The sequence below is a fragment of the Falco biarmicus genome, chromosome 5 (assembly GCF_023638135.1).
Source record: "Falco biarmicus isolate bFalBia1 chromosome 5, bFalBia1.pri, whole genome shotgun sequence".
NCBI lineage: Eukaryota > Metazoa > Chordata > Aves > Falconiformes > Falconidae > Falco > Falco biarmicus.
Window position 1 is genome coordinate 75,599,943 of NC_079292.1, and position 27,290 is coordinate 75,627,232.

General features: G+C 46.3%; 1 protein-coding gene across 1 annotated transcript; it reads left to right on the forward strand.

Moving 5' to 3' along the window:
- Positions 1-651: 651 nt before the first annotated feature.
- SSPN (sarcospan) lies at positions 652-27,231 on the forward strand. The gene is made up of 3 exons (XM_056341607.1): positions 652-1,110; positions 14,759-14,845; positions 20,307-27,231. Exons 1-3 carry the CDS (start codon positions 781-783, stop codon positions 20,670-20,672), a joined length of 783 nt encoding a protein of 260 aa, XP_056197582.1. The 5' UTR covers positions 652-780; the 3' UTR covers positions 20,673-27,231.
- The last annotated feature ends 59 nt before the right edge of the window (positions 27,232-27,290 follow it).

Below are 27,290 nucleotides of genomic sequence, written 5' to 3' on the forward strand. Positions count from 1 at the left end.
CTGCACAGAAGCACCAGTCCTCATTGCTGGTCCCTGTCTGCCTTATCATAAAACACGCCTAGCTGTGCTTTTGCAACTTTTGGGAAGAGACAGGATTCCTTTTGGCTCTCCAGAATATTAATTTGAATTTTTATTTGTGTTGATTTCATACTTTCCACACATGTAGTCAACTCCCTCCCACTGAAATGCACCTATTTAATCTGATTCAGCTGGTGTATGAAATGTGTGCATTGTGTGCCTGGTGCTGCGTGGGTTCACCGAGTTACGCTCTGCGTGCCAGTAATCCCAAGGGGAGCCTGGCGTGATGAGCTCCTACCTGCCTGCTTCGGTGCGCGCACAGACAGAGGCACTTGATTGCTCCCGGCTCCCTGGCGAGGCAGATTTCCGTCCTGTTCATCAGCTGGCAAGGGAGACTTTCTGCATGCTATTTGCCTGTCCAGCTCCTCCACAAACATGCACACACGTGTGTCCTCACACCTATGTAGCTGTGGCAGCACGCATGCTCAGCCGTGTGTGCACAGCCAGCCCCCGTGCAGAGCTGGCGCCTGCCCGTTGGCAGTTCACTACCCCCCTTGAATCCCCCTCTTCTCTGGGCTATATGTGGCATTTTGAAGCTCTGACAATCTGCTCCAAATGTTTTCCATATTTGTTCAGCCTCCTTGATTCAAATACCAGGAACAACTCAGCCAGCACAAAGCGAAGCTTTGGGGGGCAAAAAAACTCACACCCCCATCAGCGTGCGCACACAGACAAGCACGTGAAAACCTAAAGTTCATCAGCATGGGAAAGGAGGAGGAGAAGAAAGCCCAGCACAGCACGTCCCTGAAAAACCAGAGCCAGATAGGGAAGGCACCCGAAGGGGAGAAAAGCACCGACTTGAGCAAGACGCAGGAGTCCGCGATGAAGAAGAAGAAGCAGAAGAAGACCAAGGGGGATCCCAAAGCTGGCCAGGAGGAGGAATCCCACACTTGTTGTGGCTGCCGTTTCCCGCTGCTGTTTGCTTTGTTGCAGCTGGCATTAGGCATCTCTGTAACAGTGCTGGGCTTCCTTATGGCAGGCATCAGTTCTTCTCTGCTAGTCAGAGACACTCCATATTGGGCTGGGATAATTGTAAGCATAAAGTCTGTTTCTCCATAAAGTGCCTTTGCCAACATTAATGCAAGCTGCATGATGCTCCACTTTAGACTAACCAACTGCATGCACAACACCATTTGAGTTATGCTAACTATAAATATTCCTGGGATTAAATGTCTGGGTATACTTTCCTGAGGAAACTGCTCCTGCAGAATAACACAACCTTTCGTATTCTTCCCTGCAATACCAACAGACCTTAAATAAAATACAGGGCTGCTGTTCACTAGATGTATATATTAGCTTGTGCTTTGCAGTGAACTCCTGCCTGGTGATGCTGAAAGAAAATATGTTGGTTACTTACGCTGCCTTCCCTCTTTCCCCATCAAACCATAACAATTAGGTTTTAGAACTGAGAGCATAACTCTGTAACTCGCAACTTTTAGCTGAGCGCGTCGGTGATAGCGAAAGGAGAGCAATGGCTGTCTTTCGAGTTTCCTTGCTGTGCTGTGTTGAAGAACTGCTGCAATTTAACCCCCTTCCTGCCCGCTGCTCCCCAACTTCTCCCCCAGCGGAGGGAGAGACCGCGTGGGGCTGTGGGGAGGGGGACGGCACTGGTGGGTGAGTAACAGGGCAGGGAAAGGGACTCTGCTGTCCCAGGGCCCGCCGGCAGCACCGCCAAGTCATGCGCAGTTTCGAGTGACACGCCAGCCTTGCCACATGGGCTGTCGGGGACAGAGTAAAGGGCAGGGTCCTGCTGGGCAGAAATAGGAGGCATTGGTGGTGGGAAAGCCCAGGCTGGTCCTCAGCACTGGCTGCCCCTGCAGAGGTGGGGAGGAGTTGCCGAGTCTTGGTGTCATGCACGGTGTGACTCTGCTCATCCTGTGTGCTCGGGGACATGCAGTTTGCCTGTGGAGAGACAGGGTTGGTGGTTATGAGCCTGGGATGTGACATGGATGTAATTTGCTCTGTAGTTTTTGTCCCTAGGCAGCAGGCTTCAGGAAAATATATACTGATGTGTTAACACTGTTTTGGGTGTTGTTAGACAGTAAGAACTCCCAGAAAATAAATTTGTGTTTAGGTTCTTAGAGAAAAGATTTCTTGATGTGCTAAATAGCTATAGGAGCATTTCCCATAAATGTAATTCCTTGCTATCGGAGGGTTATCTGAACACCTGAACTGTTTGGGGTTTGCTGTATTAATCCTGCTGGGCGACCCTCCAAAGAGTGGAAGGAGAAGAGCCTGAGCTCCCAAAGGAAGAGTCATTTCACCCTTCTTGTTTCTCTTCTAACCGAAGAGGTATCTAACAGTTCAGTGATGTTTTGCAGGGCAAGAGCCTGCCCTTGCCTAGGAGGAGAACTTCCTCCTGGGTTTTTGACTGTTACAAGCTAGCCAGGGGGGAGTACAGATGATAAAATAGTGGCATGTGACATTTTCGCTCCTTTTGTTTATTTTGGGGATGTCAGAGTATGTCTTTTCCAGATAGCACTGGTAGTATCCCAGGTTTGAAACAGCTTTTTTGCTGGAAAAAGCTGGGGAAGGAGTGAGCTGGACTAAACTAGCACACAGACAGGGATATGAGAAAAACCATGGCAGCAGCCCCTGGCCCATGTGAATGTCATCAGTGTCCAAACAGCATCCAAGACAACCACATATGCCTGATCTCCTTCAGGGAGGCCTGGAACTCCACCAGAGTCACTACTTTCTGAAAACAGAGCTCCAATGGCTCTTGTTTTCAGCAGCAGCTGCCAGCAGTAGTGACATTTAGATGCCCACATGAGGCAAAGTTCAGTTGCTTGCAGAGTTCCCCCCTGAAAATCAGGCAAAACTCACCATGTGAGTTCCTGAGCTAATCCCCAACTCAAAGCAAAACTCAGCTCTCGCCATGGTGGTCACCTTCCGCACTCACCATCCAGCCAGGATAAACCCGGGGGGAGCACAGCTCCGGGGACTGTGCTGGCTGGGGGGGTCAGGGCTTCATTTTGCTTCATGTTACAGGGTGCCCCAGCTATCGGCACGGCCGGAGCACCCTGCGGGCTGCAGGTAGGAACCCCTGGGGAGGGGTTACTGTACCTACAGTCTGAGTCAGACAGTGACTCTCACCTTGGGAACTCTGGTGGGATGTTGAGCCACCAGCACATTCAAATGCAGTTTGATTCCTCCCTGGCTCAAAATGGCTTTTGGTGATCCCCTGTTTTGCCCTCAGAGTGATGGCCGGACCATGCACTGGGGGCAAGTGGCCAGGCAGGCTCCTGGGGTACCACGCTCCTCTCCTGCACCCTCAACCCAAAGCAGAAGGGAAAGAGAGATCTGGTGTCAGCAGAGAAGGTGGTAAAAGGGAAACCGGTGCTAGAAAGGAGAGGCTGAGGTGGTGGTGCAGCCCCGGAGCCTCCCAGCAAGAGAGTGCATGTGGAGCATTGGCCATGGCTGATGCACCATGGGGCAAAATGCAGGCGGTACAGACGATGCTGCATTTACTCTGTTCCTGTGCTGTGATGCCTCCGTGGAGGTACTTGGTGCCCAGTGGGACATTGGACAGAGATGGCTGGTAGCTGCGGAGCTGGAGTTTCTGGGTGTGCGGGTCACAGGGTGCTGCTGGCGAGCTGTGGCAGGGAGCGTGCTGAGGACTGGCCTCTGGAGAGCTGAGGTGAAACTGGTCCATGAAGGAGGACTCTTGGCTAGGACATCTTCCTGTGTGTGGACTGGATGTCCTATGGCTGGCTCTGGGGCTGCTATGGGCGGTTGCATGTAGGGCGTGTAGGCAGGGGATAGATGACCCACGTGCTGCTTGAGAACAAACCTCACGGCAGGAAATGACTTCCCAAAACTCATTAATTTGCACAAAAATGAGCAACAGAACAGAAAGATGTGGTGTAAAATACCAAAACATATTTGTTTTAGTAGCATCCCACTCAAGTGCTCTCTTTAAAGGACTTGATTAGTATTCAGAATCCAGAACTTAAAAAATCTATTATCGAGACCTTTTTAGCAACATTAGAGATAATGGGTGAAGCTCATTCCTAGTGTTACTCCTTTGGAATTACACCAGGGCTGGATTTGACCCCACGGCTGTTAATGCAGGATGACAGGAAAATGAAGGAAAATTGCTAATGTGTTAAATAGGCCCTGATTGATTGAAAGATTATTTTTTTTTCTTCTTTATTAGTGGCAAAATGGTGACACTATTCCTTGCCGAAAATCAAGTGCTTTAGCACATTACCATGAATGAAAAGGAACTTATTTAGAGAGGAAGCTAGAATAAAATGCTACCGAGGAAAACCATGCAAGGCAGGCCGAATTAAACTGGTTCAAAACTTGACCACCTAGGTTTGTGAGGATAGAACAGGCCAGGGACTAAGTTCACCATCTTGTGGAATAAACGTGGCCAGTGATCTGCTGACAAGGAGTGGAGGAGGTGCCCAGCACTGAATGGGTTCCCTGCAAGGGCTGCCTGGCACCGTCCCTTCCCTCCCGCAGCTCCTGCAGAAGGAAATGATACAGCTTGCATTGTATCAGAAGTGTTTCACCCCATGAAAACCACTTAAAACCTGCTAGTCTGAAACGCATTTCTTCTGAAATCTGTGGGCATTAGTCAGAAACCAAAGGAAAGGTTTATGGACAGAAACCACAGAATCTGCATGATTTACCACTTCTGCTTCAGGTTCAGCAAACTAGTCCCTGTAAAATGCCTCTGCCACATTGCTAGGGACAGGCAAATAAATGCAATTAAACACAGTGAGGATGGCATTTGTTTCACCTACTATTTATTATTCTAAAATAATACATATAAATGTATCCCTTTACAGAAAAGTTGTCCAGGTCTGAAGCAGCTGCCTGTCTCCTCTGTGAGACCTGTCCCAAGCACCTGAAACTGCTGGCTGGACCACCCTGGCACCTTCCTGAGCCTGGACAAACTTCACAAATCCACCCAGGAGTGCAGGGCTTTCTTTTTTTTCTGTGCTTTGCCTCTGACCTGCTGTGTAGCCTTTGGGCGAGTTACTTAACCTTGCTAAGACTTTGTTATTTCCCCTGTAAAGTGGGGTTAATAATGGCTATCTGTCACCCCTTGCTTTGAGATCATTGGATGAAAAGTGTTGCAGAAACAGTAGATATTAATGGTATCCTTTTCATTCTTTTTCATTAGCTCATGGCCTTTTGACACCCAGAAGAAGAAACGATGTATTTCTCCTTGAAAAATCCGCTCTTAGATTATTTCCACTGTGATCAAAAGTAGAGAGTATCAGAGTTTTCACAGGCAAGCTCCCTTTTTTGCAGACTCAGGCAGTTAAGAAAGTTACAGAAATGCTCATCAGAAATTATTATCCAGGGTGTTTATTATTTCTGTCAGAAAGTTATTTAAAATCCATATATATGTATGGATGTACATAAAATTGGGATTTTAAAAAACATTTTAAAAAAATCTGTTTCTCAAGCAGCTCGAGGCAGCAATCATGGCTCCAGCTGTCCTTTATTTTATTGCAAAAAGTGTCTCAAAAGATCTGCCGTGGGCCAGGCTCCCAGGTCAGGAGCGCTGACACTTCTCCTTGCTCAGGCGCTTCAGAGCCACATCTCCCCGGGGGTTTTCCCAGATCAGAGGGTCCCTGAGCTTTACCCAAGGGGTAGCTATGGTTCGTTGCTTTTTAGCATCTGTGTTCAAGCATTGGTTTCTCTGCCGTGGTGGAGTGAGGCTGATGTGGGGTTTTGTGGTGCAAAAAAGCAGGCAGACTTTTAACTGAAAAAGCAGTTTAATTATTCTTCATTTACCTGAAGTCAGAAAAGTTTATGTCTATTTAATTTTTCATACCTTTTTTTAAAGAACTCTTAAAAAAAATAAACCAAAAACTTCACCAAAGGAAATTAATTCTTTTATTGGAGTGTCTCACAGGCAAGGACAGATGAGACAAATCCCACAATGGCTGGAAAAGCCAGCTGTGAGGGACAGTTTGCAGGAGACAATGGGCGAGAGAGAGCGCGTTGCATGACAGCATCAGGGAACGGTGCAAGACAGCCTGGGCTGGCGCAGCAGTGTGGCCAGCTTTCATGCTTCAAAGATCTTTCGATGCTTAGTACAACGCAGGTAGCAAACAGCCAGGACTGTCTCCCAACGCTGCGTATCCCTATCAGATGCTGATAATTGAGGTGTTTGTTTAATTGATGTACTTCTGCATGACAGCCTGACTCAGATGGCAGGTCCTGCCACTGACTCAGCATGTGCTTGTGGGCTGGTTAACCTGAGTGCCAAAATCAATAGTGGTGCCTGTCACAGGCAGTGCTGACCCAGCATCTGCCTCTTTAGGTTGTCAGGGTTTGCGTCGCTTTGGGGCTGGAAGGGCAGGAAGGCAGTGTGACAAGCGCCCTGCACCCAGCACCCCGTTTGGCTTGTGCAGCTCTTGGCGAAGTCACTCCAGCATCCCCAGTACCCAGGGAAGCGGCAAGACCCCTGAACTTAAGCTGAACTTTTGAAATGGTAGAAGGTGGCAACAGGGAGAGGCCAGGGGATGTGTTTTTCATCCTGAAAACGGGTACAATAGCAATGTGTATAACTGTGTCATGGTTTAACTGAAACCAGGACAAACTCTTAAGGGAAGCTTTGAGAACATTGTGAGATGGATGCTGAAAGGATGAAGCATCATATACAGACATCTGGGGAAAAAAGGATGGTACCATGCTATAAAACGATACAAATTAGAAACTGAGGCTAAATGTGTCCTGATGATTAGCTGGGGTTGGTTAGACCTGTGCTGTCTGGACCAGAAGGGATTTGCTGTACCTCAGCTGTTCCTGTAATGTAGATGGTTTCCCTGGCTCAGTGTAACAAAGCTGTTCAAGGGCCACGTTGTGTCTGACAGTTTCCCCACAGATGAGGCTCTGTGGATGTTTGCACCTAAAAGCCTTTTGCAGAGGGTCTATCACATGATAAAATGAAGCAAACCTGTATGGGTAAACCCCCGTCAGCCTCCTTGCATTTCGCTTTCCAGATCCTCCCACCTGCTGGATATACCATTTTTCCATGAGGCCAAACACTCTGGCTGCACGTTGGTGGCCCTGCCAAACATCAGACAACCACTTTACGCATGAGGCAACCTTTTTATCTTCCTAGAGAGGGTCAATAATTGGGAAGCTTCCCCAGCTAGAGCAAGAGGCAACTGAACCCCTTCCATATTGATATGGGGAATGATTGACTATTTAAAAAACTCTGAAATATGTTCTCTTTTAAAGCCTGAAAGGAGACATTTTCTTGTTAGCCCTGGCCCCTTGCTGGTCTTTTTTTTTTGTTGTTGCTTTTGACACCTTTTCCTGCAGCAATTGTGGAGGTGGCTTTCAGTCAGGCTTTACCTCCTATACAGCCTTGCTGGGTTTTTAACTTTTACTTGTTATAAGGGAAACCGATTTCAATTTTTAATAAAAGGTGACACTTAAAAACTGGTGCCATCAAAGCAGTTAATGGAAATTATAGCCATGCAGGCATCCATTTTTTATACAAGCTAGCTTCAATTAGCCATGGGCAAACATCAAAAGGCTTGAGGGAGGACTGCCTTCAAGAAGAGCCCCCAAGTTTAGGTATTTAATTGAAGTATGTGAAACTGTGGACGGTATGCAACGAGGCACACTGCATTAAATATGCTATGGCAAGGTTTCCAGTGCTTGTTTATAGGCATATACGTATGTAGAACCAGAGCTGTATTCTTCAGAGCCCTCTGCCATTAAAACTTACCATTTCCTAAGGGTAACTGTGCACTGATGCCTCATTAACTGAAATCCATACTTTTATTTTGAACAGGGATAAAGTGGAAAACTTTTGATGGGAAAAAATGTTGAAATGTTCTGAAAGAACAGTTTGAGAAGGTGTCTGCACACCAGAGGTCTGTGTGATGCGTGGTCAAGTGCTGATCTCAGCCTGGACACCTCTGTGGTTTAACTCGCTGGTCTAGCTACAGCCTCAAGGGGAAAGAGGGAGGACATCAGAGTTCCCGGCTGGATTACGTTTGTGCAGAAAGCCTAGATAAGATTTGGAGAGGGAGATTGTTCAAACAGGTTTCCTCAGCCTAGGTACCCTTATGACTATAGAGATGATGGATTTCCATAGCTTCACAGTCACAGACACATTTCAAACCATGAGTCATGTTCATACAGTACTCTCAGTACCATCCTGCACTTCTCATGTTGCAAATCACTGCTGGCTCTGGGAACTTTTAGATTTTTTTTTTGTTTTTTGGTACCCTCAGCTGTTTGATCACCCAGCACTGTATTTCTGACTTAACAGCAGTAATGGACTGCAGCTGCAGCTCCTGGCTTTGTAAGTGATGGCAGTCTTTGCAGTGCTTTGTTGCTGTGGGAATTTAATCTTACCATAGCACAAGTGACCAATTTCACTGCTGAGCAACTGACCTAAACAGCAAAGATCGTTACAGAAAAATATGATTTAATTGGATTATGAATGTTCTTGCAGGGGGTTGATGACTTCACAGAATTTAGAAGAAAGTTGAGCATCTGTCACAGTGTGTTATTGCACGGCTTGAAGGGACCCATAGTAAAGACATCACTTATTTTGTAGGTGGGACAGGGATGGTCAGATATTATGGGGTTTATGGCTGTTAAGAGAATGATTTCCTAGACGATGTTGTCCTTTGCCTGCAACCACAATATACATGTTTATCATTATTATTACAGCTATTATTTCTGGAAGTAATTTATATGCAACTAGACTGTCCCTAAATCTAACAAAAAATCTATAAGGAGAAAAAAACATTATGACATAATACCTCTGTGTGACAGATTGGCTTCTTTCACATGTGGTAGTGAGAGCCAGGCTGACCTGAGGGTGATGAAAGCTAGAAGAGAAAGTTGCCTGTAGCACCCATTTTCATTGTAGTTTTCTCAAACCTCATAAAGCGAATGAACATCAGCGTTGCTGGCTGCAACAGCCTGTACAGATGTCTGGCATCAGAGGATCAGAGGTGATCCTAGTTCCTAATGGCAAAGCCAACAGGAACATGCTCTTTCTTGCATTAAAGTCTGCGTCCAGTGGGAGTGTTAAATTTGGTGGATAACATGGCTTCTCTGAAGGCATGGAAGGCAGCTAAACCTTTCTGACAAGGTGGGTGAGCTGTCAAGCCAAGTATTGCCTCCCAGGGCAAGGCAGAGACCTCAGAATTAACTAGAAGAGAGAATTTCTTTACTCTTGTCCCTACGAACAGAAACATCCATAGTGTCTTGAAGTGCACAACTATAACTTTTCCATAATGGAAATCTCTTCCTAATTCTGTTAATAGTAGTTTTCCCCCAGAAGTCTGAAAGTTTACATTCTTACCAAGAAGGAAGAGTTCAACTGTGGGTTTTAGCAATGCTGTGTGGCATTGCACTGAGAGTATTTGAGAGGTACCGTCTTCCAACAGGTTTGCTTTCTGCCCCTAAAGGTTGTTGCAGGAAGTTCTTGCTAACAAGCCTGCACATAAAGAGCAGAGGATCTATACTGTATCTTTGCAAATGTTTGCAGCATTTGCTTTGTTCTGAGGAGAAGATCCAAGATGCTACTTTGAACCAGATTTTTGACTCCTTCCTTCATTTCTTGGTGAATGTTTCCAGCTCTCCTGTTTTACCAGCCTTACGTGCCAGGGTTTCCAAGGTATTCTGGGTACGAAGCACTTTCCTGGAGAAAATCACCTATTCTGTAGCAACACTGGGGCTAAAACCGTAGCAATAACAAAAGAAAAAACAGTTTCAAAAGTATACAAGGGAGAGATGCAGACATATTAGAGCAATCTGTGGTTTTGAAATCTGTTGAAAGAAATCAAACCACATTAATATGTCAGTGTGCAAAGATAATGAACGCAAACCACAGCAAAAATTTATGCCCTATGTGATCGTATTTCCCCCAATTACGTACATTACATAACCATCTTCATCACTGCCATATGGTGTCCTTGTGCCACTTATATGCCTTGTGCTTAGCTCGTGCAGGACCAGACATGGTTGCACTGCAGGGAGGTAAGGATGGGGAAAGCAGCTCCTTTGCCCTGACCCTCGTGGTCCTTGCTGGGTGGCGATGTCTGTGGGCTTTGTCCAAATGCCCTTCTGCATTGCCACCTCTGTTTGTTCCTGTCAGAGATAATCAGCCTGTTTTTCTCACCTGTGACTCTTTTAAGAAGTGTAGTAAGTTTAGTGGAAAGGACAGAGTTGGCTGGTGCAGGAGGATGCCGGTGCTGTGCTGGGCAGGGTGTCAGCCCACCATGCTTCAGTGACAGCTGGAGCTCTTCAGCACAACAACATTGGCTCAAGTAAAGCTGATAGTGAGAGATTTTGGGTACATAAAGCTGGAGATCAATCTTCTTTACTGCTCAATTTCTGGTTTTGAGATGATGGAAATATGTAAAGGCATGATCCTTGCAAGTGCTGAATGTGCACTGTGGTACGGTGTCAGTCTTACCGTTGAAGCATCTGTTTTGCAGCAGTGTGTGAGGCTTCAGCCTGTGAGAAACACCCAGTTGTGCTAACCTGTGTGTGCGTACAGAGAGTGTTGGTTTGCCAAAATTCTGAAGGGCCAAGGACTGCATGCTGGATCTCTGTGGGTGCAGGGATCCTCCCAGGAAAATCAGCTGGGACCCACTCCCAAATGCAGTTGGGATCAGGTTCCCTTCCTGACGAAATCTGTAGGAACTGAATTCAGATCTCATGACAACAGGCTCTAGCTCTCTTTAGGGTGGGGACAACCCCGAAAATGCCTACTTTTGTTTTGATTGTGGTTTAAAACCCCAGTAATTCTTAAGTTACTTTTCAGCTCTGAGATGTTCCTGCCCGATAGAAGGAAGGCCTGCAGCTTCCCACAAAAAAGAAATAATATCAAAACTTTTCCACAGGATAAACTTGAAAGTTTTTCAGCCAGCTCTAGTAAACAGCTGTTTTCCCTGGGTTGTGAACTGGGGGATTCCACAGGGTATGCTGTAACTAAAATTAAATCTGTACCCTTCCTAAATACTTTTGTATCACATTCTAGTCTTTTTCTAGACAGCACTTTTCTAAATTTAAATTCTTTCCTTGGGTAACCTTTCACGTCACTAGCTATTCCGCAAAGTGTGTGTTAGTCCATCTGTAAAACTTTGAAATAGGATCTTGAAATAAACTTGGGTTGAAATTTCCTCAACGTAGAAATGCATACTTCTAGATTTCCAGATAACAGTTGCAAGAGCTGATCTAATTAACCGCTATTCTGCAGCTCTTAGGGAATCTATTTTATTTGTATAATAAATGCATACCGATTGGTGGCAAGCAAGTGCTAAAGCAAGTTCAATTGCATTTTATGTTGTGTACTTAGTCAATAAGGCATTGGAAACGTATGCTTCACGCTGGGATATTGCAGTGGCTACTGAAGAACTAGGACGCAGGATTACCTAATGCTACTTAGCAATCAGCATCAACAGCATCTGTAACGTGCCTGCAGCTGTCTTAGTCACTTAGCGGGTCCTAACAAATATTTACCAGAGGATTTTTATAGTTATTCTATTACACTTCACAGGTATAATTCAAAATGGATCTATTAATAATGTATAAAATAGGAGCATAAAGCTGTTTTCTACACTTTGGTTTGCTCCAATGAGTGAATTTACCTTTAAAGAACCGAAATGTAAAAAATATATGGGTCATAATTCTCAGCAGTATTATTTTTACCATCACTTACAAAAATACACATCTCTAGTTTAAAAAAAAAGGTTGGTGTGTTGTTACAAAAGAAATACTTAAGCCTTCTCAAATATCCTTGCCAAGACTTGCCGGAATCCTGACCCAGTGTAATCTTTTATAAATACCTCTCTACAAATGTGCCTCTTCAAGTATCCCTGAGTATATTATTTAAATCCCAGAGGAACTTTAGAAAGTGCGTGCAGGAATGGAAATCCTTTTAAACGACAGTCTTTTGTATGGGAAGCTTTCTGAAGAGGGAGGTCTGATCCTGCCACATTGAAAGCCAGCAGGGTTTTTGCAGAAGTTGTACGAGGCACTTGATGGTAAAGAGTAAATTCCACCGTTGGTATCTGACTCTGCCCTAGGAAATGAATGCAGCTCTGTCAGCTGTCTGTGGGGAAACGGGAATGGGAATGGGAGACCAGGCACAGTCCCATGATATCTCATGGGAGTAACCTGGAGGCAAACGTAGCCCTCAGTTCACGCAAGTGTAAATGCCTGCTAGTGTAGCTGAAGCAAAGCAAATTTGATTTATTGCTCATAACAAGATCCATCAGCACCAGATCCTGAGAATACTTAGGTCTAGCTTTGACATGAGCAGCCCTTTGATTTTACATGAATTTGGGGATGTAATGTTAAATAAGTGTATTTAAGACTTTTTTGGGGGGGTTGTTTTTTTTTCTTTTTTGTTCTCGCTGCAGGTTCTTTCCTTCAGCCACTGCTGCTACTGGGGGTATTTATCATTTGGATATTACTAGAGATATGATCTCCTTAAGATTTAGGTTTTATGGGCATGTTAATTGAATTAAAAGATTAATATACAGTGCAAGGGACCAAGGACACAGGCGATTAATCCTGAGAAATAAAACATGGTTGAGTCACACAGAAGCTCTATAGGGCAAAAAAACCCCCAGCACTGAAGGACCTTTGACAAGAAAGGTTGTTTTTTCCCCCGACAACCCTGTCAGCTATGGCTGTCAACAATAAAAAGAAGAAAACAAATAAATTGGAGGCCATGTGTAAGTCATAGGACCAGAATATAAATACACATGACATGGAAAGGAGTAAATAATACTGACGCTTTCTTTAGAAATGTTCTCAGGCAATACTTCCTATTCATGTCCTACTGAAATGACATGAAATAAAACTTCATGGGAAAAAGTGTTATTAATCACACAGTTTGTTGATGGGCATGACTATCCGTGTGTGGAGCAGCATTCTTCCTTTACAGGGTGGCTGTCTAGTGCCTTACACCAATACTGCAGATACAAAGAAAAGTTTGGTATTTTATGCATCAGATCACAGAAGAAGAGTGTTGAACCAGTGCTGTCTAAAAGGGCAGCTAGGCAATTTTCACTGCAGGCCAAGCACTCCCCTAGAGAGCTGGAAATCGGGATGTGAACAGCACTGAGCACAGCCAGAGCATGCAGCAAGCAGGCGAGGACTGGACGGTGAAGGAGCCCTGCACTCCTGCAGGCATCTCTGCAGCACAGTCCCAGCCCTAATCAAAGGCAACTGGCACCTGGGTCCCGCCCCAGAGGGCAAATCCTGCTGCTTTGGGAAAGCAGGAAGCCCCAAATTAATGAGAAGTCTTCAACCCTCCCAAGTAAAACGAAGGGGGGGGGGGGGGGGGGGGGCGGGGGGGAAATACTGATTCTAGCAGTAGTTACTGAGAATTTAACAGCTATTGTTTATAATCGAGATGCTCCTAGCAAGGAGGCCAAGACTTGCTGCTGGTCCTGTGTGAAGAAGACAAGACCTTTGAAAGCACACTGGCTGATCTCAGCTAAGGTCTACATTAAGGCTTACCACACCTGGACCTTTTTTAAAGGTGTGATATGAAGTGCCATTTACAAACACATGCATCCCATCCACTCACCTGTTTTTTCAGGGCAACCCAAATCATGCATGGATTCTTCCAAGCGTAGCTTCAGCCGCTGGCAATGCCCTCTTCTTCTGTGGGTGCAGTCCAGACTCCCTGGGTGCCCTGACCCAGACCCAGCGGCCCCACGGTGGCACAGGGAGCCCTCACTGGGCACCTGGGGACATGGCTTCTCTTGTCCAGGCAGGGGGAAAGCTGCCGAAAAGCAGCAGTCCAGGTGCAGAGCTGCTGCTCCTCTGTCCTCCTGTTAGGTCTGCTCATTGGTCCTCCAAAAACCTGGGAGAGGAAGGCACTTGACCGGTGTGCATAACACCATGGGGGGACCCAGAGAACACTGCTTAAAAAAGGAATGTGTATTTACTGGGCTTGCTCCTCAGAGCAGGATCTTCCCTCCTTACATGGTTGGAAAATGCCTACCAGTGAATATCTGCTCCTGCAAGTAAATCTCAATCTTCAGAATTAATAACAGACAGCTAAATGAATAATAAAGTGCATAAATAATTCTCCATTACTGTTAACCTTCAGCAATTACTGCCACAGGGCTAAAACACAGTCTCAGATTGCAGGGGAGATGTCATCTTTGGTAAGGTGTCCATTCTAGGAGAGGTTGAAAGCCTCTGCTATACACTGTGCTGCTTCGTATCCAGTGGCAGCTATGGTTAATGGTTTACAGCCTGCACTGGTGACATAAAACCCCTGTCAGCACCCAGTGGTACATAGGATGGTGCTCCTTGGGCTTGCAAGCCCAACTTCATAAGCCTTCTGCTCCTTTTTGATCGTTAGTTACATGGACAAAAACTTGAAACACTTCCTAGAGGCTATCGCTGGGATGTGTCTTTGTAGGTAAGTTTTTTGTGAGTCTCTGAATAAGTTTTTTGTGCCTCGGTATCTGTAAAGTGAAGGTTAAAGCTCTTCCCTCCTCAGAAGTGCATTCACACATACAAGGCTCTTACATGCATGGCTGTAGCCCCTACTCAGACAACCTCACTTACACGCTGCTCCTTGAGTTATGATCCTGCTAACGCAGAAAGGTGTTTTGGCTTGAAAAAAAAATATTTTTGTGGGTTTTGTTTGTTTGTTGTTTTTTTTTTTTTAACTTTGACACAATTTACTTCTCTTCCCTTGCAGGTCTGTGTTGTGTCCTTAGTGGGATTTGTTATGCTTTGTATTTCGTACCAACCTGACGAGAAGACGTGTGTGCAGTTCACAGTAAAGGTACTTCGACTTTTTTTAAATTTCTTTTTCTTCTCATGTCGTTAAATATAATAAGAAAAGTTGATACTGGGGATATTTTTAAGACCACATGAAAAGAAGTGAAAATGCACCTGAAATGCAAGAATGGTTTTCCGATATTTTTCAGGCAGCTAAGGAAGAAACTGTAGCCTGTAAAGGGGAAATTCAGATAACAAATATTTCAAATCAGAACATGATACAACTTTATTTGCCGTGTTTTAAGACTATCAAAGACATTCAGACTGACAAAGCTGGAATAATTTGGGACATGTTCAGTGAAAGATAGAGGGTTACTGATTAAGTAGAGGTATTCAGAGAGGGCTGGGTAAGAAGTAGGGTGGCATAAAATGGGTCCACTTAAATCAAGTTTTAATTTTTAATGTGATCTAAGAAGCATCTCAGCATCTTCCCAGCAGTTTTGCTCCTCGCCATGAAATAAGAAACAGCATGGCCACAGGCAAATTAAAAACTGTGGCTGGAAATCTCTACCTGCCCGCCTCCATGGCTGGGGAGAGAGAGGCTGTACCTGAGCGCTGGCAGCCGTGTCTCAGCGCACGGTGCCTTGTGTCAGGGCCAGGCAACAGTGGACATGGGAAAGTGTTAGCAAACCATGGGAACAAGCATTCTTCCACGAAACAAATCCCCTTCCAAACATTGCAAGAGTAGTGCAGAAACCATGCATGATGCCCCGCCTCAGTTCCCAAAACTGTGCTCCATTGACACTGGTGAGTGACGAGAAAAGAAAGGCTGAGAACACTTGTTCCAGATGGGGCATATTTAACACCATTTTTCTGGGCTGGTTTTCCTTATTATTGTAATTTTCAGGGCTCTTAATATTTTACAGACACATAATAACCAAGGAAAATACCGACGCAAGCAACACGAAATAACAGTGATTATTAACTGAGAAAGGCAGAAGGAAATCAAATGCAAGGAACAGCTTTTTGAAACCTAGCATTCATCCTCCCTCAGATATTAGACCCCGGTGTGTCTTTAGTGCCTCTCTCAAGCTTCTCCTGTATTTACATAAAGAAAGGCAGAAGAACAATTGTTCCTGCCCTTTGATTGGCTTCACATTCTTGCCCCATCACCTTTATACCCACAAGTAAGCGTTACAGCTGCCCAGGGAGCTGCTGGGCTGGGCGGGATCTGCCACGCCAAGCTTTTTATTGCTTGCCCTGCAGCATTAAATTGAACTTGGCATCCAAGCAGGAAGGGAGTCATCCCTCGTGGTGGGAATGGCATGTCAGGCTGGACAGCCCAGATGTTTCTGCCACCCTTAGCAACACCACCCACCCTGGCAGTGAGGAGCATGAGCCATTACTCCTGCAAGAAAATAAACATTTTTAAAGTGCTCCACAGGCCATGTAAAATGGGTCATTCCTCATTACCTGGCAGAGTTAGAACTAAAGTCTCCATTGAAAGACTTCTGGTTCAGTCAATAGCCCATGTACTGTTGCCTTCACAAAGCACCCACCTCCCCAAAATCCACCTTCCCACCGTTTTCTATTGCACCATACCACAAAACTCCATCCTTCATCATTCACAAGCTGCTCACTTCTGTCCCACATTCCCACATCCCCACTGTGAGCTGTTATCCCACAGTGTCCCCCACCCCCACCCCCCACCCCTGTCACTCCCCCCCCTCCCCCTGTCACTGCTCCTCCAGACAAACAGCTTCTGGCTTCAGGGCACATACCTATTTTAAACAAAGTAGGAGCTGAGAGTCTCCTCCAGAGCTTTGATCTAACAGGTCTCATCTAAATCTCCAAGTATCACTTCTCAGATCTTCAAATGTCTGAATCAAACAATGAACATTAGCTATTTGGTGACAAGGCTGAGGATGCAAAATTACAGTCATGAGACAAACCCAAGCAACTTGGGTCATTCTCTGCTCCGCCTGATGCTTCATCCAGCACCAGGTTTAGCCCTATCTGTTGGGACAGCCCTGACTGTCCTCCTGGACACTTGCTCCCCAGTCCAGGCCCTGCCCTCGCACTGGTGGCTGTTGCCCACCGAGGTTGCACGTGGCTGCTGAGCACCATCCTACATGAAAATCCTGGCTGGGCTTTCCCAGAGCACAGTAAGCCATCCAAGATCCCTTGTGTAACCCAAGAGTCACTTGGAGAGGAGGACCACACACACAGAGGCCTCGGGGGGTTTGGTGAACCCCTGAGGTGATCCTAGATCCTATGACCACTGTGAGTGACTCCCTCGTGGTGGGAAATGGGAGGAGACCTTTGCAGTCCTCTTTGCCTTCCTCCCTCTCGACAGCTGCTTCTTTCATTTCATACTTGCGTGAGTCCTGGATCCTGTTAAAAAAGGAGATGTTAGAACTGCTTTCGGTAGAAGTCCTTTCCTGAGACTATTGCAGGCATCTGCATCACCCTGTGCATCCATGAGAAAGGGAGACCACCACCCAAAGTGAGGGTGGCTTTGCCCCTCAGGGGGACAACAGTGGGTCCCAGGCTAAATTTCTGCCCCTGCCCCACCTCTGCACCTGCAGGACGCATACCCTGCAGCATGGCAGAGCAGCATGCCCAGCTGTTACGTGTGAGTTTAAAAGGGCAGATCCTCTTCCCTTGGCAAAAAAAAAATGACCACATAGGAAAATCTTGAGGTCTCCTGTGGACTTCCAGGGCTATTAATTGACAGATCACTGTGGTGCTCATCACAGCATCTCCCACGGTAGCATGACACCCTCTACGCCTGCCCAGCCAGCGCCAGCAGCCCACACCGTGGCACACACCACAGTTCCTGTTCCCTGCACAGGCCTGCACCCGAGCCACCACCGCCTCCAAAAGGGGTCCCCTGGATCCACGTCTGCAAACCTTTCTGGTTTCACCTCTGATAACTGTTGGAAGCCTTTTCCACGAGGAATTCAATCCATCTTAGGTTATTTGTTTTCTTCTTGGCATGGAGCAAAACTAGTGCCAGTAAACACTGCTAAAATGTTTCTTCCCCATATGAGGAATCTGAAGGAGGATGAGCTGCCAGGCTCTGACCTCATCATATGCTGTCTCTCCTCGCTTCCCTTTTCTCCTTCTACTTCAGCAGCTATTGCAGTGCGTAGCTCTCTGAGGCTGTTAAAAAACAGCTTTCCAGTGGCAAGTTCTGGTTCCTGGGCAGAGCTCACTACGCAGTTGTATTTGTGATGTTGAAGTTGCCTCCAGGTCTGGCATGTGATTAATCTGCAGATGGGATCTCAACACTTGCTGTCTTGTGCTCCCTCACAAGCAGTATTTGCATTTGCCTCACCTTTGATATTTGGAAATTTGTTCATTTTCTGTTGCTTGCAGAGAGATTCCTCTGCAAACATCTTGTGAGAATAATAAGCTATTTGGAAATTGCCCTATGTCCCCACACATCTCTGTTCGCCTCTGAGGCTTGCTGTAAGAGCTGCCTGTGTATCTGGACTCTGAGATTTCCTTCCCTTTAGGTACATAACAGGCAAATTCTTGTTTACTGTACCTGGAGTGTAACTTAGGTTGTGGATTTAATGCTATTTTGTCCTGACTTTGGATAGAAGTTGGCAGCTAAATAAAATACATACCAAGGGAGGATCAGGCACATCGTGCAGTCTTGGCTTAATATCTCATTTATTAGGGAGGCCTGATTCTGTCTTCTGCTGGTCTGAATCCAGGGACCTGCAGCCAGTTCACTAGGACTTCTACATTGCAGAACAACTTTCATCCCTCAAAGAGGAACAGTCATCAACGTTTGTCCATTTTCCGTTTTTCCCATCAAATACATTTGCACCATCTTTTCAAGTAATGTCATCGACATGAATTACCACATTTTTGTTTGGAGGAGACCCATCAGTCAGTAGCACTCCGTTTTCTGTGCACTTTATATGAGGAGGTGTCCCCATTTTCCAACTTCACCTTTCCCATGGACCTTTACCTTGAAAGCTGTGGGGGTAAAGTAATTGCATTTAATAAGAGCCACCCTCATTTTGAAGCTGCCCTTGGTTTAAGGCTGCAAGGGAAGTCATTAAATTTAATAGTAGCCAAGTCTTGGAAACTAAGATCTTGCTGTAAGAATTCGGTCATACGGGGGAGAAAATGCATATAGTGTTTTAAGATCCGCAATAAGCCCGAAGACTTTTTTCAGGCTGGCAACTGAATAGAAAGATTGATTCACACTGTAGATATAAGACAAATACACCAGGAGTGTGAATTTTATCAAGACATTCATACTTGGAGTTTCAAGGTCATAAAAAATGCTTTTATATTGATAGTTTGCTTGTAGTATTGAGGTTAAGGGAGAGAGAGAGAGAAAGAGAGAAGCTGCTGTTTAAAATAACAGATTCCCAACCACGCCATGTGTCTGACAGATAAGATGCCAAGAAAAATAAATGTTTTTACAGTGCTGAACAGAACTAAAAATGCTATTTTGGCTAAACACAGAATACGATTTTAATATACATTCACACATATTTTGTATGCAGCACAGCTACTGCCAGTTCCAGCTATCGAAAGCAAGGGAGGTCCATATGCTGTGGTACCCAAAGGTCTCAGGTGCAACTTGGAGTGACAAAGGCCCTGAGTTGCTGCCAGTTCCCATGTGTTTGTGGGGTGGACCCTGTATAGCTATCCTTGATAAAAGCCACCCTATTTTAAAGCTGCTACTGGTGTAAGGAGCAGTGGGGTGACAAGCAGACCCTTGTCCTTCTCATGTCATAACACTGAAAAATGAAAGCTGCTCACTGCTCTTTTGTGCCTTTGAAAGGCTTCTCCTCCATGTTTATGGGGCAAGTTTTGGAAGGAGATTGAGCACAGCATGTGCTTTCTCATGGAGATTTGCATTCCCGCTCCACAGTAGGACCTAGGAAGCAAAGCAGGCTGGCTGCATTCGCAGGGCCACAAGCAGGAGATCAGCCACCTCACTGCCTGATTTGCAAGTATAAAACAGATCTGTTTGGGCATGCAAACCAAGAGCCGGGAATAACATACGAGCAAAGTTTCAAAAACACCTACTTCTCAGCACAGCCTGGGATAAGATGTCAGCCCAAGCCTCAGTCTGCTGAGCTCTGCTTCAAGGCAAATGCAATAGTTTCTCTCAGCTGATGACTGTAAGTCTAGCCAATGCAGGTACAACAGTAGAAGATGCTCCCTCCCTCCATATAAAACTTCTGGCTGTACAGGGACACCAATTTCCTGGTGCTCTCATCAAGTCTCAAAATTGCAAGGCAATACTCATATAAAATACGCAAGGTAGAATTACTAGTTCTTGAGATGACCTGCTGGACTTTGCATCGCAAGGGAGTTAGAGTTGTCTTGCAATTTTTTAAGCTCACAATATCCAGATGGTACACTGAATGCATGCATTCCCTGCAAAGTACATGTGCATGCACTCATTCTGTGTTCCTCATTCTCTGTGTAGCTGGAAAAAGAGTGGGTTCTTTATTCTCTTTCTTTTTTTTTTTTTTTCTTTCTTTCAGCTAATGTATTTTCTCTTGAGTGCCCTGGGTTTGGTTGCCTGTGTTTTGGCCGTGGCTTTTGCTGCACACCATTATTTGCAGATGACCAAATTTACCTGTGATACCATACTTGAGTCCTGCCAGTGCAAACTGGACACTGCAGACCCCCTCGGCAGGACCTTTGTCTACCAGGATGCAGCCGACTGCGGCAGCCTCACCGGCATGCTCAACCTGTACTTACTTCTGCAGATGGTTCTCAATCTGATTGCAGCCCTGGTGTGTCTTTCAGCATGCTTCGTGATGTGGAAACACAGATACCAGGTCTTCTATGTGGGCGTTCGGTTCTACCCTTTAACTACTACCAACTGCCAGCAACAGAAAGTATAGGGTCTGGGCTGGCGGGGGTGGGTGGGGGTGTAGCCAGGGAATGGAAAATATCAGCGTACTGCCACCATAGATACCATGGATGGATGGGTGTTTATAAGGTTTTTGACAAGGAAGAACATTTACACCGCTTTAACGAATATATTTTTCAGCCATTTAAAGAGCATTTCATATGGCTACTCTTGCAAAAGGTCTCTTGTGAGATTATGTAGAGGTTGCAAAGCCCTAAAGATGCAGCTGTACAAATGCTCACCAAAGAGGATCTTTAATAGCCATAGTCAAAAAAAGAGCTTAAAAAATCATCGGGAACTCGTGTGCAGGGCTACAGCCATTAAGAAATAGGGTCCATTTCCCTCACCGGTAGGTATCTGTTCTTGCCTTCAGAGAAGCTATACTGATTTCTGCCAGGCAAGGATCTGGTCCAAACAGCTTAAGTATAATTATGCTGATCATGCTTAGGGAATATATTGTCTCTCAGATGCTCTGGGTATAATCCACACTAACTTGATGGGGATTTACCATATGGAAAAGTAATAAGGGAGGTTAAGACCTCTTCTGATACAGGTTGAGACCAACAGCAAAGTGAATGTATTGATGACTGCCGTATAAAATATATATAAGGCTTTTCAGAGTGACTAATGATATAGGTTACCTAATCCAATTACTAAGAAAAAACAATATGAGTGTGCTGACTAATGGCGATTTGGTGGGCCCTGCTTGAGACCCCAGACAGATTTCTGAAGTGTGAGTGCTCAGCACTTTGTGAGAAAAGACCAATTTAAGAAACCTTGAGTTGCACTCTTAAAGTGGAGGACCCTAAATCACCAGTCACATTGAAAGCGATGTTGACATTGCTGTAATTGCAGGCTCCCAAACCCGGCGTCTAGCCAGTTCCACCAATTATACTCCAAGCACAAAAGGCCAAATGCATTTTGGTGTAACTTCTCCGAAGACAATCAGCCTTACACACCAGCAGTGGAGTTGGGCCAACAGCCCTGAAAGATATATCCCTGCAACAATGAATGTTTCTGAAATGGGGTGGAGAGAGGGAAGCAAGAAGAGACTGCCAGTCTCCCAAAGACATCGTTTATAATGATGAGGGCAAAAGAACAACGATTTCTTAATAAGCAGTATGGAATGACAAATGTCATTCAAACAGTGCTTTTTCACCCTGAAAGTGTGGCTCTGGAAGTGCTTTACATCTTATTAGCCTTATACCAAGACAAGTACGTAGGTTTGTCCCTCAAACTGTCATTTCCACTTGCACAGCATGGACTTCTAAATGCAGCATTTTGCACTGCCTGATGATACATGTCTGTGCAAGGGCGAGGCAGCTGGTGCTCACGCCCTGCCATGACTAGGGATTTCCCAATCCTGGCCAGAGCAAGGGTGTCTCTGAGGTGGGGTGGAGCAGTCACATGCCAGTAAAAAACGTGCCATAATCATTAGCAAGGAGGAAGCAAATAAAATTTCTATAAGGCTTCGAAGAAGCAAAAACTTTCTGTTTCTGCAGCAAAAACAGCTACCAGGAAGTCAAAAAAACCCAGTCTGGCAAAAAGCTACTTGTCTAAGTAGCTCTAATCCTACCCAAAACCTGTCTTCCATATGTGATCACCCATCATCCCAGGGCTAGACCAGCATACCTCCAGCATCAGAAGATCACAGCGTAGTTGAGACTCCTGTGGTCCACCTAGAGCACTGCTTGGTGTACATGCTCAAGACGTAGCATCACCAAGGTGCTCCTTGCTAAGCTGCAAAGTAAGGAGCTTCAGAAAACGAAGGTTTTTGAGACCAGCTTCCAAATGGCCTTTTTTATGCACCTAAAAATAACAGTAACTAGTAAGCATGGCTTTGAAGGGTGCCTGTTTGCTTGCGTATGTGTAGCCACCCATCCAAAGCCCTAAGCCTGGCTCCCAGGCATGCTCAGAGCAATTGGAGACAGCAGCGGAGTGTGCAGGTGAGCCGGCCATGGAAACCCGGCCGTGGGTATCGGCAGGGCTGTCCGTGTGGTGGCAGGAACCAGCCCGGCCCCCCCAGCTCCAGCAGGGCAGCTGCAAGCAGCACTGGTGGACCTGTTCCAGGGCCACCCTCCTGTACGAGATGGATACGTGGGGGTGCCTCTCACCTGTCGCTTGTACTCAGGTGTTGATTTTTCCCCCAGTCCTTCACACAATGCCAGCTGTGCTCTCTGGGGAAGCCTAGGGAAGAGGATACAGCTTCCTCCCACCTATGTGACCCTTGCTGTGCCTGCCTCTCCCTCTGGCCAAAAATGCAGCTCTCCTCTCCACAAAGAAGATGACGAGAAACAGGAACGGGATTGAGGGGAGCCAGAGTGGCTGCTCAGCTTTGGGATTTCCTTCTGCTCTCTCCAGACGCTGAGCCCCGATGGCTGGTGAAGCAAGAGCAAGGCTCTGCTGGCAGAGCAGGACATGCTCCCCACCCTGCCCTTTCCTAAATGTCCTTGTTCAGAAGCTGGCTCGTCTGCAGTGCTCTAGCTCTGGCAGCAGCGAGCTGGTGTGGGAGACGGCTGGCTGGCCCTGGCAGAGCAGCATTTCCACCAGAGCCGGGCTTTTGTCTCCTTAATCCTTTGACCTCCCTCTCACCCACATGTTTTCATTCCCAGTCTCCCGTCACCTCCCAGGTGCTGGGCTCCCAGAGGCCACCCCTATTAGATGGGCTGGGCTCACGTTGCATGGCCTCTGCCTACTCACCCTGAGCTTAAATTTGCTGGGACTCCTCTAGAGCATGACAGACGGCAGTGATGATCACGGAGTCACTGCAAATGCCTTCAGCGTGGCAAGGGGGAAGAGAAGGGAGATCTGGATGAGAGAGCCTGTTCTGCTTGGCAGGCTGTGCACCCCCATACCAGCACACCCTCCGCTTCCAGCCACCACCACCAAGCTCACTACACTAAGCAGCGCATTGCAGTTTAACACTTTGCTCTGGAAGAAGGCAATATTAATCATATATTCTGTTGGTATTTTAATGCTTAATGAATAAATATGGGGTATTTTGATCTAGCAAAGACTAACTTCTGTATTATCTCTTTATATATCTCAAGAGCATAAAATGAAAACAGGTGAGATGGGGAAACGGACACGGTAGCTTTTGGAACCAGTTTCCCCCTGGGTATGGTTTTACAACATGTATTTTGCTCAGATCAGTAATTTCAGAAAGCACTAATTAAAGGTTTTTCACGTCCCACAGCATATTCAGGCAGCTCCCAGCCTTTTCCTGGTGTCAGAGTCCACACGGACTGCACCAGGAGAAAGGCTGGGACTAAAAGGCTTGGAAAGGACAGAGGCGTTGAAGAAAAAGACATTTTATTAAAGTCTGGAAATTTATTCTCTGGGTGAATTCCACAGGAGGGGGTAGAATTAAACTGCTATGGACACACAGAATTTGTGAAGGACTCGATGTAATTTGCCCTCACAAACCCAGGTGTGATTCTTATTTGTACCCTGGCCACTTTACACTGTTTTCCCAGTGTAAAGGGGTTGTAAAGATAGCATCAATCATTTTTACACCCACTTTATGGCAATTTTACACAGCTAAAAGGGCCCTTTGTGTAAATGAGAACTCAAGCCCTAGAGAATTTAATAGAGAGGAGATCCTTTCTATAGACTGCGCTAGACCCTCTAATAGGGTCTATTACTGGGGTATAACTCTCTGCTGGGTTTTATAGTTTAGCTTAAAGATCATCAGTCTCGATTAAATTTAGTTCTGTGAAACTTTTCCAAAGGCCGTAACCCTCTGGTGACGTACCTGCTCCTCCACCCCGAACACACGCAGGCAGTGGTGGTGTTGCATGGATAACTGCTTGTTTTTTAAAAGGCAAAGCAGCAGCTACCACTTTCCTCTGGCTCTGAGGCATTCTGATGTTGTGCTATGCAAATACTGGAGCGACAATAACAGCAACGAAAAGGGAACCGAGACACAGTGCCTTACATGGAGCCAAAATGTCACATTCTCAACCCCATCAGGCACTGAGGTGGCACCCGTTCCTGGTGGGGGTGCTGCGCTTTGTGCCGTTCTGCCCTCCTGCAGCTGCTGGAAGGACAGGGGCGGGTGGGCAGCGGGGAAGTGGTGCCGTGTCCTGGCCCCTCGCTGGGGCTGCCACCAGCCCACTCCTCCTGCCACCACCTTCACGTGATGGCCATCTGCGCCTTGCCAGCCTGGCCAGCTCTGCGTGGGCACCGCTTGGAGCTTTGCCTAAAAAACAGCTCTGCACAAGAGTGCTGGAAACTGTAATTGACTCACAGGACTAGTTCTTTTTTTTTTTCTTCATGCTGCCAGCCAGTGCAATATTTGCTTTGGGGGCCTTTCAAAACAGAAAGCACGCTGCTAGCGTGTGAGAGAAGCTGCAGTTCAGGTCCTCTATATTTAGAAAGCCAGGATGTCATACCTCCCCTTGAAATTTTCATAGTCCCCTGCACCCCACCCACCCACACAAGTACACATGCTTGCGTCTGGAAAATGTTTTTCGGTCTTAGCAAAGGGTGTTGGCTTAGGGGGGATTCAAGGGAGGTGCAGAGGAACAACAGCAGCTCAGTCCTGAGCGTGAAGCTCAAAGCCTCCTTAAGGCACCGGGCAGCACGGCAGGCAGTGGGGACCCAACGCTCCTGGCCAGGCTGGGGCGGCTGAAGTCAAGGATCTCTCCTGCTGTCAGCCTGTAACGTAAATCCCAAGGCAGGACCAAGTTTTTCTGAGATGTATGCAAGCCCGCTGCCGTGTCACGTCAGGCAGCGCTGTACCTTCAGCTGACAACATCTTCCTGAGCTCATTTTTAGGTGGCTGCCTGTGGACTGTAGCACCTGTAGCAACAGTTCCGAGAAGATGCAGTTTGGTGCTAGCTCATCTCAGGTCTCTGCAGTACCCCTCCCAGGGATTTTTGCTTTCTGCTCTGCTGCTGCCTCCTGTAATCACTGGCCAGTAACATTTATCCTCTGCTAAACTGGCTCTGTAGTCAAATATTATAAATGATGATTGCATCTACAAAGACAGGCGTATATTTCTCTTTTGGTTTTGGTACCTGATTTCCATGCCTTTGTCCAAGAAGTTGAAAGGCTCATCTAAACTTCAGACTTGTTGGGGGTAGGTGGGTGGGATTTCTTTTTTCTCTTTTTTTTTTTTTTTTTTAAAGAAGATACGGGCAATGTATTTCCCTCAGGGATGCATTTGTTATCATAATGCTTTCCCACTCCGCAAAGCCATCTTTGCATTAAAGTGTAGCCATTAAGGCCTGGTGGCTGACTGCAGCGAGGGCATGGAGGGGAGACCCGCCACGGCTCACAAATGACTCCCTGCTTCACCCGGCTGTACCCAGGTATTCCTGCCTGGGATGGGCATCCGAGAGCCAGCCGCTGAACACAAGTGGGAGCCCAACCTGAGCCGAGAGAATAGTTTGCAGAGGGTGATTTGAATGCACGCCTCTCCTTCAGTCAGATGTATTGTGAATGATAAGCGCTGGGCTTGACCTCGGGGTATGGGAGAGATGGAGAGTGACACTGATGAAGGCAGCCCTCAGTAAGAGCCCTAATTGTCCTGGAAATGAGATATTTGTGCAAGGCAGGTTTTTAACCCCATTTCACTCTCTCTGGCTGTGTAAAGAGAACTGGGATTTTTAATGGCCCAAAGATGACTGAAGAGAGATTTCTTCTTACTTCAGTGTGAGATTTCTCTTTCACCAAAACTATGATGAGAGGAAGCCTTTGCCTGATCTGTCTTCCATTGGGCTGGTTGGGAGCATCATTGCTGGAGCCAGAGCTGCACAGATGCATCTTTTTGGGGACATTTTCTTTCACCTCCACAGCTCCCAGTGCTGGCACAGGGAGGGCAGGGGCAGCTGGTGGCCCAGATCCATAACACGCCTGAGTCAACCAAGCCCTGTGGCTATCCCCATTTATACTGACTATACTTGTCACCAGGGAGTTGGTGGGATAGTTTAGGGAAAAATCATGATGGAAGAACAGAAAACAGACATTTACACTTTCCCTTCCACCTTGTGAATCCAAGCAGGTGGGCAGCACGCACAGGAGGGGAATCAAGGGAAGCTGATGGAAAAGTAAAAGCCTCCTGTCTTGATTCACTGCCCCAAGCCTGCTAACACACTGAGAAACAGTGAAACAGGACAGAAGAAAGCCACCATAAATCAGGCACTCTAAAGGCTTTCAGTTTTCATGATCCAGACTGGTGTTATGTCAGGAACGTGAAAAAGAGTATATTTGTACGGGCTCTTCCCTGCTGGTCCAAGTCTCCCAAACACCAGAGCACTGCATCAGATGGGGACCCAGCCAGCCAGGCTTTTTGCTGATGGACTTTGCTGTCGCCACAGGAATTAAATTTTGTAACCTAACTGGGCTGAAGGGTGGGGAAGGGCAGTTTGCGGGCTGTACTCATATATCCATATATACTCTGTTAAGGCTACTGTTTTCAGATTCAGCATTTTTTCTTGCATACAAAAGGAAATGCTAGGATCTTGGCTTGCAAAAATCTGTGCTCCTGAATTAACAGGAGTTGCACCTCCACTTTATTTCTAATAAAACTTTTCTCACTTGCCTCACCCAGGTTTCAGTGTTTCTCTTGCTTCTCCATTTTCCAAAGAGGCAGGACTTTTCCCTG